This window comes from Scyliorhinus torazame, chromosome 14, assembly GCF_047496885.1.
Source record: "Scyliorhinus torazame isolate Kashiwa2021f chromosome 14, sScyTor2.1, whole genome shotgun sequence".
NCBI classification, from domain to species: Eukaryota; Metazoa; Chordata; class Chondrichthyes; order Carcharhiniformes; family Scyliorhinidae; genus Scyliorhinus; species Scyliorhinus torazame.
In genome coordinates, this window is record NC_092720.1 from 46,771,290 (window position 1) to 46,787,438 (window position 16,149).

At 48.3% G+C, this 16,149-nt stretch overlaps 1 protein-coding gene across 5 annotated transcripts in view; it reads right to left on the reverse strand.

Annotated features, from left to right (window-relative positions):
- vwa5b2 (von Willebrand factor A domain containing 5B2) overlaps nucleotides 1–16,149 on the reverse strand; it is a 235,914-nt gene that overhangs the window by 51,900 nt on the left and 167,865 nt on the right. For all 5 annotated transcript variants that reach the window (XM_072474096.1, XM_072474098.1, XM_072474099.1 and 2 more), the window contains 4 exons: nucleotides 11,931–12,186; nucleotides 10,410–10,745; nucleotides 9,552–9,689; nucleotides 3,642–3,770 (listed from right to left, as the gene is read on the reverse strand). In XM_072474096.1, the coding sequence (XP_072330197.1) occupies nucleotides 3,642–3,770; nucleotides 9,552–9,689; nucleotides 10,410–10,745; nucleotides 11,931–12,186 (859 nt within the window). The remainder of the gene's footprint in view (nucleotides 1–3,641; nucleotides 3,771–9,551; nucleotides 9,690–10,409; nucleotides 10,746–11,930; nucleotides 12,187–16,149) is intronic.

Sequence of the window (16,149 nt, forward strand, 5' to 3'; positions counted from 1 at the left end):
ATGTAGCGGACCCGGCGGAGGGGATGCCAGAGATAATGCGGACACTTCGGGAGTTTGGAGAATTCTCAGGATATAAACTGAACCTGGGGAAAAGTGAGTTGTTTGTTGTGCATCCAGGGGAGCAGAGCAGAGAAATAGAGGACTTTCCGCTGAGGAAAGGTAACAAGGGACTTTCGTTACTTGGGGATCCAGATAGCCAAGAATTGGGGTACATTGCATAGGTTAAATTTAACGCGATTGGTGGAACAAATGGAGGAGGACTTCAAGAGATGGGACATGGTATCCCTGTCACTGGCAGGGAGGGTGCAGGCGGTTAAAATGGTAGTCCTCCAGAGATTCCTCTTTGTGTTTCAGTGCCTCCCGGTGGTGATCACGAAGGCTTTTTTCAAAAGGATCGAAAAGAGCATCATGAGTTTTGTGTGGGCCGGGAAGACCCCGAGAGTGAGGAAGGGATTCTTACAGCGTAGTAGGGATAGGGGGGGGGCTGGCACTACCGAGCCTAAGTGAGTATTACTGGGCCGCCAATATCTCAATGGTGAGTAAGTGGATGGGAGAAGAGGAGGGAGCGGCGTGGAAGAGATTGGAGAGGGCGTCCTGTAGGGGGACTAGCCTACAAGCTATGGTGACGGCCCCATTGCCGTTCTCACCGAAGAAATACACCACAAGCCCGGTGGTGGTGGCGACTTTGAAAATTTGGGGACAGTGGAGACGGCATAGGGGCAAGACGGGAGCCTTGGTGGGGTCCCCGATAAGAAATAACCATAGGTTTGCCCCGGGGAGAATGGATGGGGGATTTGGAATATGGCAAAAAGCAGGAGTAATGCAACTGAAAGATCTGTTTGTGGATGGGAAGTTCGCAAGTCTGGGAGCGCTGACCGAGAAATATGGGTTGCCCCAAGGGAATGCATTCCGGTATATGCAACTGAGGGCTTTTGCGAGGCAACAGGTGAGGGAATTCCCGCAGCTCCCGACGCATGAGGTGCAGGACAGAGTGATCTCAAAGACATGGGTGGGGGACGGTAAGGTGTCAGATATATATAGGGAAATGAGGGACGAGGGGGAGATTATGGTAGATGAGCTGAAAGGGAAATGGGAAGAAGAGCTGGGGGAGGAGACTGAGGAGGGGCTGTGGGCGGATGCCCTAAGTAGGGTAAACTCATCGTCCTCGTGTGCCAGGCTAAGCCTGATTCAATTTAAGGTGTTACACAGGGCGCATATGACTGGAGCACGGCTCAGTAAATTTTTTGGGGTCGAGGATAGGCGTGCAAGATGCTCGAGAAGCCCAGCGAATCACACCCACATGTTCTGGTCATGTCCGGCACTACAGGGGTTTTGGGTGGGGGTGACAAAGGTGCTTTCGAAAGTAGTGGGGGTCCAGGTCGAACCAAGCTGGGGGTTGGCTATATTTGGGGTTGCACAAGAGCCGGGAGTACAGGAGGCGAGAGTGGCCGATGTTTTGGTCTTTGCGTTCCTAGTAGCCCGGCGCAGGATACTGTTGATGTGGAAGGAAGCCAAGCCCCCGGGGGTGGAGACCTGGATAAATGACATGGCAGGGTTTATAAAGCTGGAACGGATTAAGTTTGTCCTAAGGGGATCGGCTCAAGGGTTCACCAGGCGGTGGCAACCGTTCGTCGAATACCTCACAGAAAGATAGAGGGAATGGAAAAGAAGAAGGTAGCAGCAGCAGCCCGGGGGGGGGGGGGGGGGGGGGGGGGGAGGAACCAGAAGGACTCTCAGGGTTGTTAATATATATGTATAATATGTATAGGTCGTTGCTATAAATAATTGTATATTGGACTGTTAAATCATATTTTTGGAGAGTGTTTATCTGAGACAAGGCAGTTGCCATTTAGTTTTCGTTTTCGTTTTTGTTATATATTATTTATTCTTTGTTTATAAAACAGGTCATTGTTATTTATACGGTTATATTATTGTGTAAAGGATACACAATGTACTGTGATGGTTGACCAAAAATTTTCAATAAAATATTTATTAAAAAAAAAGAATAATTTTCTTTTCTTCATAGGCAATGCTGGTAAATTAGTGATGACTAGTTACTGTCCAGTAGAACTTATTGCATCTGAAGTAAAATCATTAAGTCACTATGACTTATAAAAGTCATTACAGAGAGCAAACTCCTACCTTGGCTGCACTTTATAATAATATCTACTATTGAAGAAATTAATTATACAGACAAGAAAACTTAATTTCAAAATTTTATAGATTCAAAAGATATCTAAGTTTATCCATCAGGATGAAAACTGAGATATATTAGTACTGGGGACATCAGCTAGGGATTCCTGTGCTGCTATTATAAAACATACCACAGCATGAAAAAGGTAATTACCTGTGACTTGAAGGGCCGGGATTCTCTCAGCTCGGGGCCGGGCCGGAGAATCCCCGGGAACGGCGGGAATTGCGCCATGCCGCCCCGACACAATTCTCCGCAGAACAGAGAATCGGCGCCATTGGCGCCTGCGTGGTTGGCGCACCACCGGTCGGGAGCCGCTCTTCGCGAACGGCGCGCCGATTCTTGGTCCTGGATGGGCCGAGCGGCCGTGGTCAAAAAGCCGAGTTCCGCTGCCGCCGTCCACACCTGCTCTCAACCGGGAACTCGGCGTGGAAGGGTCGAGGCGGCCTGTGGGGGGGGGGGGGGGGGGGGGGGGGGGCGACCCCAGGGGAGGGCCTCCGATGTGGCCTGGCCCACGATCGGTGTCCACCGAACAGCGTGCCGGCCTCTCGGGTTGGGGGCGTCCTTTCCTCCGCGCCGGCCCTTGTAGCCCTGTGCCATGTTGCGTCGGGGCCGGCACATTGAAGGAAGCCACTGCGCATGCGCGGATCCCGCGGCACCCATTTGACGCCGGGATCAGCAGCTGGATGCCGGCGTGAACCGCTCCAGTGCCGTGCTGGCCCGCTGTACGGGCCAGAATTGCTGATCCTGAGGCCGTGTAGATACCGTTGAGAAATGCGACGGCATTTCCAACAGCGTCGATACTTAGCCTCCGGATCACAGAATCCCGCCCAGGATTTTCAATTAATCAATTTATGTCGATGGGTAATGGGACAAGACAATGTCAGAATTAATTAATAAAGAATAATCTTCTATTTAACATAGTCCATTTAGGACATTACAAAATGCTTTGGAATAATTTTTTGAAGTTTAGTCACAGTTTTCAGTTAACAAATGTGGCAAAAGAATATGTGCACAGGAGGGCAGAGTAGCAGTGAGAAATCCATAACATAGTATCTCATCCCACTTTGGTGCCTAAAACATTTTCTGTTGTCATGTCCAACAAAGACGAACTGTTTTTGGCTGGTCAAAGTCAGACTTGCTTGCTAGATTAAAACATACCTCGAACCAGCAGGGGAACATTAAAACACATAATCCTAAATGGAACAGCAGGTTAATTTTAAAAGGGACGTGAAAGAAATGGGAAACCACTTCTACAAATCCTGCATGGAGGAAAGTGAAGAGGTTCACCTGGGATATATGGGGCAAAGAGAGAGGTGGGAAAATGCAGAGCTAGAAATCCAAAGCATTAACAGTAAGAAATAATTTCAGTACTTTACCGGCTGGAACACAATTTCATATTGATTCGAAAGTGGCTGATATGATGATTTACTATTAGCTATGTCATTACCTGTTGACACAAACAGATCATCCAAATCCTCAGAATCATGACTCGAGTGCCTTCGGCCTAATCCAACAGAATAACTTCTCTGCCGCTTGGTTCCTGAGCAAGAGCCCCGAGTTTGGTTGAATTTACTTCCTTGAACAAGCCAAAAGAGATATCCATGATTCATAGTGCATTGGAATGTTGCAGTATTTAGGTTATTCTATGCATATCACTATAGTTATAGAATATTTCTAGTACATTCCCTTTTACTAGGTATTCAGAGAGCTACTTAGCCATACTGAAATGTTTGTGATTATACAATGAAGTTTGGGCAAAAAACTTGAACTATAAATCAATTCAGGAAACTTGCGCAATTGAAGGGAACACGCGGCTAAATTGCTGATAGTCTTGATAGTGGAAGGCTAACCCCATTTGTTTATTTCTCTCCTGCCTTTAATAATCCACTTAATGGCTCGGCACCCAGTCTTTGTTAACCCAGGCACTTCTCTATATCAAAAATGCTGCTTAGTACCGGCCTTGGCTCACAGTTCTTCTGGTGTTCTGGCCAACATTTACCTGTCCATACCCCTCAGGATCCTGAATACCTCTATCAAGTCTCTTCTTAAGTCTTCTTTACTCCAAGGAAATTGTCTCAACTTCTCTAATATATCCTCATCTCTACAGTTCTTTATCCCTGGAATCATCCTTGTGAATCTCCTCTGTACCCTTTCCAATGCCTTCACATCCTTCCTCAAGTATGGTGTCCAGAACTGGATACAGTGCTCCAGGTGAGGCCTGATCAATTTCTTATACAAGTTCAACATGACCGCCTTACTCTTGCACTCAATGCCCCTATTATTAAAACCTAAGATACTATGGTAGTCACCACTAGCAGTATTATATGTATTACGGGAAGACATGTATAATAGAGGTACATGGGTAAATCCCTGCCTGCTGGCTCCGGTGCTGCAGCCATTCTGGTGGCAGCTACAGGAGGCACAACATCTACTCTCGTCTTTGTGGTAATTGATAGCGCATCAATTTATTGAGCAAAGATTTTTAAAACGACGAATCTCCACATCAAGCCTGATCGCCTGCAGCTGAGCCCTCAAGCAGCCAACACTACGTCCGTTTTTGACCACTGGCTAGCCTGCTTCGAAAGCTACCTCCGAACATCCACTGAGGCACCCTCGGACTCCAAGTCCAGGGTGAGGTTCGCAAACAAGGAAGGTGGATCGACCTTAAGGGTCATGAGGCCGCATACGGTGAGTGGGGGTAGGGGAGAAGCTCCAAGTCCTTTATTCACGGGTGAGCCCTGACATTTTTCCTCTCATCCGGGATGGGCCCACTTACTCCGAAGCGATGGAGCTCCTGAAGGGACATTACGTTCGGGCAGTGAACCAACTATACACCAGACACCTCCTGTCCACGAGACAGCAACTCCCCGGGGAGTCTCTGGATGATTTCTGACATGCCCTGCACATCTAAGGGAGGAACTGTGAATGCCAGGCAGTTTTGGCAGTCCAGCACACAGAATTTTTAATCCGAGAGTCTTCCTTATGGGCATGAGGTCTGCGTACGTCTGCCAGCGCCGAGGAAGGGGGTACACTTGATCTTGCGGGAACTAGGCAGCTCGTGAACCCATTAGAAATTGCCTCCCGTAACGTCCAGTCGTACGCCCCCGACCGCGCAGCACCCTTGTGGGCATCGTGGGTCCCACCAGCTGCTGACTCCAGCTCACCGCAAGCCTGCGCCGCACGGCAGCCAGCCAACCCTGGGGGGCCCAAGTGCTATTTTTGCAGGCAGAAGAAACACCCCCGGCAGCGCTGCCCGGCGCGGAATGCGACCTGCAACGGATGTGGAAAGAAGGGACACTTTGTTTCTGTTTGCCAGGCCCGGTCGGTCGCCGCTGTTTCCAGGCCCGGCGTTCCTGCACCCCCCAGGAGCACCACCATTTTCCTCCTCGCAAGCCACGTGAGGCCCGTGAGCGCCGCCATCTTCTTCTCCGCAGGCCACGTGCGGCCGCCATCTTTGATGGCGCCCGGCATGGGCGCCGCCATCTTTGCTGCCCTTTTGGATGGCGCATCAGGACCCCTGCTCGTCTGGCCGTTCATCGCCTGCCGCTACCTCCACCACCGCTGACCAGGCCGGGACCTCAGCATCTGCCGCAGCTCGCCTCGATCACCTTGGATCAGTCCCGGCCCTGCAACCTCGTGACCGCAACAACGACGGTGAAAATTGATGGGCACGAGACAACCTGCCTTTTTGACTCCGGGAGCACAGAGAGCTTCATCCACCCCACGACGGTAAGGCGCTGCTCCCTCGCGGTACACCCAGTCACCCAGAAAATCTCCTTGGCCTCCGGATCCCATTCTGTGGAAATCCGGGGGTCCTGCATCGCCACCCTCACCGTCCAAGGCGTAGAGTTTAGCAACTTCCGGCTCTACGTCCTCCCTCACCCCTCTGCGCTGCCCTGTTACTCGGACCCCTACCCCCCTCACCGTTTGCGGCCTCACGACCCTTAAGGTCGATCCACCTTCCTTGTTTGCGAACCTCACCCCGGATTGCAAACCCTTCGCCACCAGGAGCAGACGGTACAGTGCCCAGGACAGGACCTTCATCAGGTCAGAGGTCCAACGACTTCTGCTGGAAGGGGTCATTGAGGCCAGCAACAGCCCCTGGAGAGCTCAAGTGGTAGTTGTAAAGACTGAGGAGAAGCACAGGATGGTCATTGACTACAGTCAGACCATCAATCGGTACACGCAGCTCGACGCGGACCCCTTCCCACGCATATCTGACATGGTCAATCAGATTGCGCAGTATCGGGTCTTTTCCACAGTGGACCTGACGTCCGCCTACCACCAGTTCCCCATCCGCCCAGAGGACAGCCAATACACTGCGTTCGAGGCAGATGGCCGCCTCTATCACTTCCTGAGGGTTCCTTTCGGCGTCACTAATGGGGTCTTGGCTATGTCATGGAAAACGGAGTTCTAGGGCCTGACCCCGACCGCATGCGCGCCCTCATGGAACTCCTCCTCCCCCACTGCCCCAAGGCCCTGAAACGATGCCTGGGGTTTTCCACCTACTATGCCCAGTTTTTCCCGACGGCTGAGGCCGCCAGACCTTTATCCGCATCAAGGCAGACATCGCCAAAGCCACGATGCACGCGGTCGATGAGTCCCTCCCCTTTCAGGTCAAGAGCGATGCATCGGACGTAGCTCTGGCCGCCACCCTCAAACAGGCAGGCAGGCCCGTGGCTTTCTTTTCCTGCACCCTCTATGTCTCCGAAATTCAGCACTCCTCTGTCGAAAAGGAGGCCCAAGCCATTGTGGAAGCTATGCGACATTGGAGGCATTACCTGGCCAGCAGGAGATTCATTCTCCTCACTGACCAACGGTCGGTTGCCTTCATGTTCAATAACACGCAGCGGGGCAAGATCAAAAACGACAAGATCCTGAGGTGGACGATCGAGCTCTCCACCTATAATTACGAGATTTTGTATCGCCCGGGGATGCTCAACGAACACCCTGGCGCCCTATGCCACGGTACATGTGCCAGCGCACAAGTGGACTGACTCTGGGCTCTCCACTATGACCTCTGCCACCCGGGGGTCACCCGGTTCTTCCATTTCATCAAGGCCCGCAACCTGCCCTACTCCATTGAGGAGGTCAGGACTATCATCAGAGACTGCCAGGTCTGCGCGGAGTGCAAGCCGCACTTCTACCGGCCAGATCGAGCACACCTGGTGAAGGCCTCCCGCCCCTTTGAGCACCTCAGCGTGGACTTCAAAGGGCCCCTCCCCTTCACCAACCGCAACACGTACTTTCTGAATGTGGTCGATGAGTACTCCCGTTTCCCTTTCGCCATCCCATGCCCCGATATGATTTCTGCCACGGTCATTAAAGCCCTCCACAGCATCTTCACACTGTTCAGTTTCCCCATCTACGTCCACAGTGATCGGGGATCCTCTTTTATGAGTGATGAGCTGCGTCAGTTCCTGCTCAGCAAGGGCATTGCCTCGAGCAGGACGACCAGTTACAACCCCAGGGGAAATGGGCAGGTGGAGAGGGAGAACGGGACGGTCTGGAAGGCCGTCCTGCTGGCCCTGCGTTCTAAAAATCTCCCGGTCTCCCGCTGGCAGGAGGTCCTCCCCGACGCGTTCCACTCCATCCGATCGCTCCTCTGCATCGCGACTAACGAGCCCCCTCATGAACGTCTCTTTGCCTCCTCAGGAAGTCCAGCTCCAGGGTCTCGCTCCCAACATGGCTGACAGTTCCTGGACCCGTCCTCCTTCGCAAGCATGTGCGGACCGATAAGTCGGACCCTTTGGTCAAAAGGGTCCACCACCTACACGCAAACCCGCAGTACACTTACGTGGCACACCCCGACAGGCGCCAGGACACAGTCTCCCTCCGGGACGTGGCACCCGCTGGATCCCCACCCACGGCTCCCGACCTGACACCGCCCCCAACCCCCCCCCCATGCTTGCCTCATTCACCCATGCTCCACTCACCCAACCCCCAGCGAACATCACCGCAGCCCCCACCCCAGGAGGATCCCATTGGTTCCACTCAGGGGTGACGAAGACGAGGACAACACGCTCCCGGAGTCGCAGGTGACCAAGTCGCCACCCACATCACCACCAGGACTGAGGCGATCGCAGAGGAGGGTCAAGGCCTCCGACAGACTGAACTTGTAATTCTTTTTTCCACCACTCCCGCCGGATTCTTTTTTTAACAGGGGGTGAATGTGGTAGTCACCACTAGCAGGAAGTTACATGTATTATGGTAACACACATATAATAGAGGTACATGGGTAAATCCCTGCCTGCTGGCTCCGCCCAGTAGGCGGCATATAAATGTGTGTGCTCGCCGGTGCTGCAGCCATTCTGGTAGCAGCTACAGGAGGCACAACATTTTGCTCAATAAAGCCTCGATTATTCCATTACTCTTGTCTTTGTGGTAATTGATAGTGTATCAAATACTATATGCTTTATTAACTACTCTCTCAACATAATTTGCCATCTTCAATGAATTATGTACATATACACCAGGGTCCCTCAGTTCCTGCACATCCTTTGGAGTTTTTCCCTTTATTTTCTAATGTCTCCCTATATTCTTCCTGCCAAAATGAATCACCTCACACTTTTCTGCATTGAATTTCATCTGCCACTTTTCTACCCTATCCACCAACAAGTTTATGTCGTTTTGAAGTTCAAGATAATCCTCATCTCTGTTGACAATGTTTCCAATCTTTCTATTATCTGCAAATTTTCAATCATGCCCTGAACACCGCAGTCTGGGTCATTAATCTATATTGGGAAGAGCAAGGGTCCCAACATTGACCCCTGGTAAACTCCCCTACAAACCTTCTTTCAATATGAGAAACAACCATTTACCACTCCTCTTTATTCCTTGTCACTCAGCCAATTTCTTATCCAAGTGTCTACTTTCCCTTTTATTCGATGAGCTAGAATTTTGCTCACAAGTCTGTTGTCTGGCACTGTAACAAATGCATTTTAAAAATCCATGTACGCCATGTCAAAAGTGTCCTTGTTAACCTACTCATGGCTCTGTCCAACTAAATATTTGGCCCCCAGATACGGGTGTTCTCTTACATCACCAGGTGGCTAATCCTACGTTAACCCTTTATGTGCTAGACCCTTATACAAAAGTACATTCTTTCCATTCACCTGACCACTTATGCATCACCAGATACTGGAAAATAGGATGCAGTGAATACATGACAGAGCAAATAGCAATAAACTGCCTTTGCTGAATTTGGATCTGTGAAAAATTGATGTCGGAGGCGGGTAGTGGACCAGATTCTCTGTATTGCCATCTGGTGTTGTAATTCACTGAAAATTATTTTGGCATGTGATTGGCCAATATTTTTAGTCCAAGCATGGTGAACTCACTGGTATGTTGTTATTACCTGTGTTTCGGACTTCCACGTATGATGGTAAATACTTCTGTGTGGCAGCATTTATTGGGATGATAGTGGTGTACATGGACATGCTGTTACACGCTCTGCTTGTCTCAATAGTTTTAAGGCGATATCTTCTTGCAGTTCCTCCAGAAAATTAGATAACAGATTGTTTACATTAATTTTCAAACTAGTTCCTAATACTTTCAAATCAGTCTAGTCTGCTACATAGTTCAATTTGTGTCCTGCATCTAATTAGTTTCTGGGAGATTCTTAAGGCAAAATAGCTTATTTCAACATTTATAATGAAATGTTCACGTACTAAATCACGTCCACGTTCACGTACTACGCTGCACATCTTTGGGTTGTGGGGCGAAACCCACGCAAACACGGGTGGAATGTGCAAACTCCACATGGACAGTGACCCGGGGCCGGGATCGAACCCGGGTCCTCAGCGCCGTGAGACAGCAGTGCTAACCACTGCGTCACCATGCCTCCCTTCGCTTTTCGTGCTTGATTGTAAATATCACCTGGATACAGTGGATAGAGGAATTCATACCTAGAACAGAGCTAGACCAATATTTCACCCACTGTCAGGAGCATTTTTTATTTAAGAGTGCCAGAGAATAGAAATGAAGGACCCCTCAGACTTACTCTCAACCAAATGTTTAGTCAGTTATGTATTGAAGGAGAAAGCAGAGAATCAACTCTAAGAATCTATACGATGTATCCACTGCTCTATGGGTAAATAACCTTTCATCATTTATTTCTTACTTGGATCTTTCAAGATGATAATTAAGTAATTTAAAAATGCTAAATGTAACACACAGATATTTTCAAAAACCAACATTATAGAAATGGGTTTACCATATTCAATTTCACTCTCCTTCTCAGCCATATTTTCAAAGTCTCTGATGACAGATTTTGCAGTCAACTGATGGATGATCTCATCCCATGGATTTTCAGAGATTCGTTTGGACTCCTGCTCAGGAGGAGACCGGTAGAGGGAGGAAAGGTTAGCTGTTACCTCCCAGCTGACTGATTTCCCACAGATCAAGCCGTGGATCACTGATTTACACTGCATTATGGGAGTGTCATTCACTTCAGGTAAAGCCGGGTCCTCTGAGGTCATTGGGGAGAATAGGTTCTCTGGATCAAAGAAAGTGTCCCAATCAGGAGTGGACACTTGGAACAGGAGGGTGTCTGTTGGAAATGACAAGCAGAAACAAACTCAGAAATCAAAAGTCCATGCATTCATTTTGATCAAATTAAACTGGTTATTCCTCGTCGAAACTTAATGCTAAATGAAATGAAATGAAATTAAAATTGCTTATGTGATTAGTACAGGGCTCTCCTGTTGATGTCATGGCCTGTTGCTAAATTCATGAATATTCTTGTGTACCCTGCTATCTTCTTTTTCTGCAGTTTTTCCCTTCTCCTTATTAGTTGCCTTAAGATAAAGGGATATTTCCCAGGGGCTGGCACTGCAGCAGGCTAACACCCTTTTGGCCCCCATGGCACTTTTCATTGATATACGTTGAGTTGAATGCTTTCCTCATATACATACTTTGAAAAGGAGCCACTGGATATCAAGCAAGATCAATAGGCTTGGCTAATATTTTCCCCTTCCTTAACCTATCTCAGAGCAACTTCATTGAATGCTATACGTACATGGAATAATCCAGGAATTTAGCCGAGAGCCACCTGCTCTTAAGAATCCATGTCACAGTTAAGTGTGTCACACAGAGTCTCTAATCAAAATATAGTAGGCAAATTGTACACTTAATACTTCCCTGTAACTAATTATCCCTGCGGTATGGTTAAATGTTATCTCATGAAGAGGTGTAGAGGCTTGTATGGTTCAACAATAATGATTTTTAAAACATTTTAAAAATTCCGATTAAGGGGAAATTTAGCATGGCCAATCCATCTACCCTGTGCATCTTTGGGTTGTGGGGGTGAGACCCACACAGACAGGGGACGAATATGCAAACTCCACACGGACAGTGACCCGGGGCCAGGATCAAACCCGGGTCCTTGGATAATTGTTTATTAATAACACATATCTATATACATTTATACATATGATTCTGACTAAGTGCTATCTCCATGTCGACTTCTACCAGATTCATCACTACACTCTACTAACCCCATGTGATTTTCTGCATCATTAGATGGACTGATTACCCAGTCCCACACTAACCCTTAACAGTCCTGAACACCCTAATACTACAATCTCTGAGCGATTACCTGTGGCTGTGTGAGGATTGAGGTCTTGTGGTGAACTTGTCATGTCTTCAAGACAGAAGTAAAAGGACCCCACAATTTAAAAGACTGTCAGATTCTTAGATGTTTCATTAAAAATATGGATTATCTGTGATATCTTACTGGAATCATTGAGGGTCCGCCTTGAACAACTGTCAGCTTGAAATTGTTGGGACTCGCAGCCAATATAATTTATTCTTCCCCCGACAGACCAATTCAGCGTCTGGCTTGTAGAAACCTTCTCCAGTGCCTTACGCAGGTGGCGCATGTCTAGTTGGCCATTTGGTGAAGAGAAACTCCGGCCAGACAAGGCTGCTTGTGCTATCACTTTTCTCTTTCTCCTTGCCTCATCTGAAGAAGGGTCACCTCCAAAAGTGTTCTGAAAGGAAGGAAAGAGTTTTTCTCATTGTGATAAGTTAAATATGGCCAATAAAATGATTGCTTGGTTTCTCAAAATAACATAAGATATAACTGAACCGGTGATATTATAGTCACAGGTAATATATTAGAAAGGACAGTGTGAGACTGGGTTCGACAGATATTCCAAAGGTTTAGAAAATGCAGACTGAAATCTTCTCCAGCAGATTAAGTGGGTTGGATAGAGGTCACAGTTCAATGCTTTGTACATGGTCTTTGTGGAAGGACTAAAGAACCAAGTAGTTTTTTCCATTCCTGTACTTTTTTACATTTTTTATTCAATTTGTTTCTGATGGTTCTAATTTGTGTGTCCTGCAACATATCCTATATATAAATTTGAAACTATGAGTTGTGTGTTGAGAGAATCAGGATGACAGGAGGACTCAATTCCCCTCATCAATGGACTCCTGTGGAAAACATAGTTTTATCTCGTCTTCTTCCCAAGTTCACGCCCTGAAGGTGGGTCAAACCCAGAGCTCCACAACCTCCATCAAGGTTATGGCAAAGCGGCAGGTCTCAAATCTATCCCAGTAAGAAAGGGATTGCATCCCGATCCACCCAACCAATCGAGTAAACTGGCCCCCCAAGGAGTCTGAACTCCTGTTGCAACATACATGTTGATATGCATGTTGCAGTCTGGAGCTATGGAGGGTGATGCTGGAGGCATTGTCTGAAGTCTGAAAAGAAGTCCCTTGCTTTTATTGCTTACCATTGGTGTATGGTGGAAGCATTTAGAAGGGGATATCACTCTGTCTGGGTGTTTTACCTTCCTTGGCCATCAACTCCAGGATTGGGACTTGAACCCAGAGCTTCTGGCTCAGAGGCAGGATGCTAGCATTGCACCACAAAACCTGATTTGTCTCTAAATGCAGGAAATAAACCTTACCAGATAGCTTTCGAATGTGAATGTGGCCTTTCACAAGCTCTGATCCACAACATTAAACCTGTCTTATTCTTGTAACCATGAATTTCTGTACATGGAAAATACCAGACTGCTCTGATTTCACCAAGAAGAGCAGTAACTTTCAGGTAAGAGCAAAAGTTCAACAACTTTCTTCTCAATCTTGACCCTTACTTTTAATCCATTTTTTTGTCCCAATGCAACAAACCACCCCCGTCACTTGTTTTTAACTCTTGCTTTCGCTGAGCGCTGACCTTTGTTCTCCATTAACACATTCTGCCTTTCTGCCACTATCAGCACCGCCTATAGTCCTTAACACTGCCATTGACATTTCCTTCATCTTGTGGCCTGAACATCTTTATGTAATCTCTCCTAGCTCATACTTATCACTGACCTTCTATTTTACTTCACCTGCTCAATCCCTCTTAAAGATTATAAAATCCAATTCATTTCTCCCTCTCTTTAACTGTGAAGAAGAGTCATACAGACTCAAAACATTGGCCGGAATTCTCCATTTGGGAGAATATACTCCTGTCGGAGATGTATTGTCACGGATTTGCGCTTGCCCCGGGAGCACAAATCCAGAGGTGATTTGCAGGGTGGGGATTGCGAGAAATTCTTTTGTGAATCCTACAATTGGGCATCTATTTTGAGTGGGCAGGCTGATAGCAAGTCCAGCGGCTGATCCCTCCCTCCCAGCACCCCAGCAATGCAATTCCACCCCTCCACCACAGGAATTTTGGGGTCACCAACCCCACCCATCCAACAGTGCAAGGGTGACCTGACGCCCCACCCCCCCACTGAACCTCCACCAGAGACCCCAATAAAAGAGATCCCCACCAGAAACCCCATGAGAGAGCCCCCTACCAGAGACACCCCTATAAGAGAGAGAGAGAGACCGACCGGGGACCCCCATTATAGAGACCAACCACCAGAAATCCCCATAAGAAAGACACACACCAGATTCCCCCATTACATCCCATAAGAAATAGCCCACCAGAGACACCCTCATAAGAGAGACCCCCAGAGACCACCCATAAGAGACCCCCCACTAGAGACCCCCTACAAGAAAGATCCCTACCAGAGACCCTCATTACAGAGACCATTCCATTACAGACCCCCAGCAGAAATTCCCCCATAAGAGAGACCCCCCCCCCCCACCAGAAACTCTGTGACTTGCTTTCTGAAAAAAAAGAGGAGATGAGAGCACATACTTAGCCATCTTTGATGTGGTCCAAGAGCTGTCAATCATAGCTAAAGTTTTATAACTGCTGCAGTTAGTTTCACAGCTGACTACCTGAAATTCACTCAAGTGTGAGGGAAAATGAGATTAAACAATCTAGACATCTGGCTGTGTGTGGAAGCTGTCATTCACAGCCTAGATATGAATGAAAATATTGCAGATCCAAGATCTGAGGGGTTTAAACCCAGCTTTCTCTTTCTAGGAATTTACAGGTACTTATTTCTCTGCTTGAGCCAGCAGGTGTATTGAACAAGTGAGTATTAAAGCAGTGATCTTTTTCACTGTCTGTCTGGATTGCACTCTAGTTTCCAGGCAAGCGTCTCAATTATGGGACGCTTCTAGGTAGGGATCTTTGTAATGGGGGCTTGCAGGCAGGGTTCTCTGAAATGGGGGTTTGGCAGGGGTCTTTGTAATGGGGGCTTCCAGGCAGGGGTCTCTGTAATGGGGGCTTCCAGGCAGGGGTCTTTGTATGAGGGCTTCTAGGCAGCAGTCTCTGTGATAGGGGCCTTCCAGGCAACGTTCTCTAATGCGGGCTTCCAAGCAGCAGTCTCTCTTATGGGGGGCTTCCAGACAGGGGTCTGTGATGGAGGGCTTCCAGGAAGGGGTCTCTATCGTAAGGGGTTTCTGGTGGTCTCTCTTTTGTGGGGGGTCTATGCTTGGTGGGGGGATGGGGTGAGGAACCGGTTGGGGGTGGGGGTGGGGTCTGGTAGGTGTGGGGTGGGAAGGTTTTGCAATGAAGGTGGGGGCAGGAGGGCAGCTCTCCGATGGACTCTTTTATAGAGCTACCCGCTTGGCCCACTGCGAGGTACACTGCACCATGGCCAGGCTGGAAATGCCAGTACCAATTCTCGTCCACCTGAATCCCGGCTCAGATTCAAGCGGGCTTGAAGAATCCAGTGTCCAGCCCATTAATAAGATGTAAATCGGTCGATTTGACCCATTTGCATCCTCCCGCTGCTCACGGGGTGCGGATCTCGTTGCCATCGCCAACGGGGAACCGAAGCATCAGAATAGGATTGACGCCCAATGTTTTGGCTGATGCTGGATTCTATGTCGCATCGGGAACTCGGCTACCGGCGGTGGAAATTCCAGGCCATTAACTATGTTTCTCTCTCCACAGATGTTGCCAGACTGCTGGGTTTATCCAGGCTTCTCTGGTTTTATTTCTGTAAGCTTAAGGTTTTGATATTCAATCAATCTTATAAGTTAGATGCCAACCCCCCTTCTCAAGCATATCCATCCCCACCTCCTGTCTAAAATCTCTAACTTGCAACTTCCTCAGAGAGCCTTATTTAATAAATACAGTTTAGCTTCTAATGCAGCAACTCAGCAAGATTCCTTTGACAGCTTCTTCTACAACCACTGCCACCTAGGCGCATGGGAATACCACCAACTTCAAGTTCCGCACCAAGCCACAGAGCATCTTCACTTGGAAACATATTGCTGTTCCTTCACTGGTGCTGGGTAAAACTCCTGAAACTCCATTGTGGTTGTATCGACACTACACAGACTGCAGTGGTTCAAAAGGGCAACTGACCACTACCTTCTCTGGGGCATTTTGGGATAGACAATGAATAGACCCTTGAGCGAAAGCTTGATCCTTTCAAGAAGCCATATAAAAGAATTGATAATCTAAGCACAGAATAGAATGCACAAGACTCAGCCTTCATTTCACTTTTCAATTTAACAATTCACGGCGCCGAGGACCCAGGGTCGATCCCAGCCCTGGGTCACTGTTTGTGTTGAGTTTGCACATTCTTCCCGTGTCTCACCCCCACAAC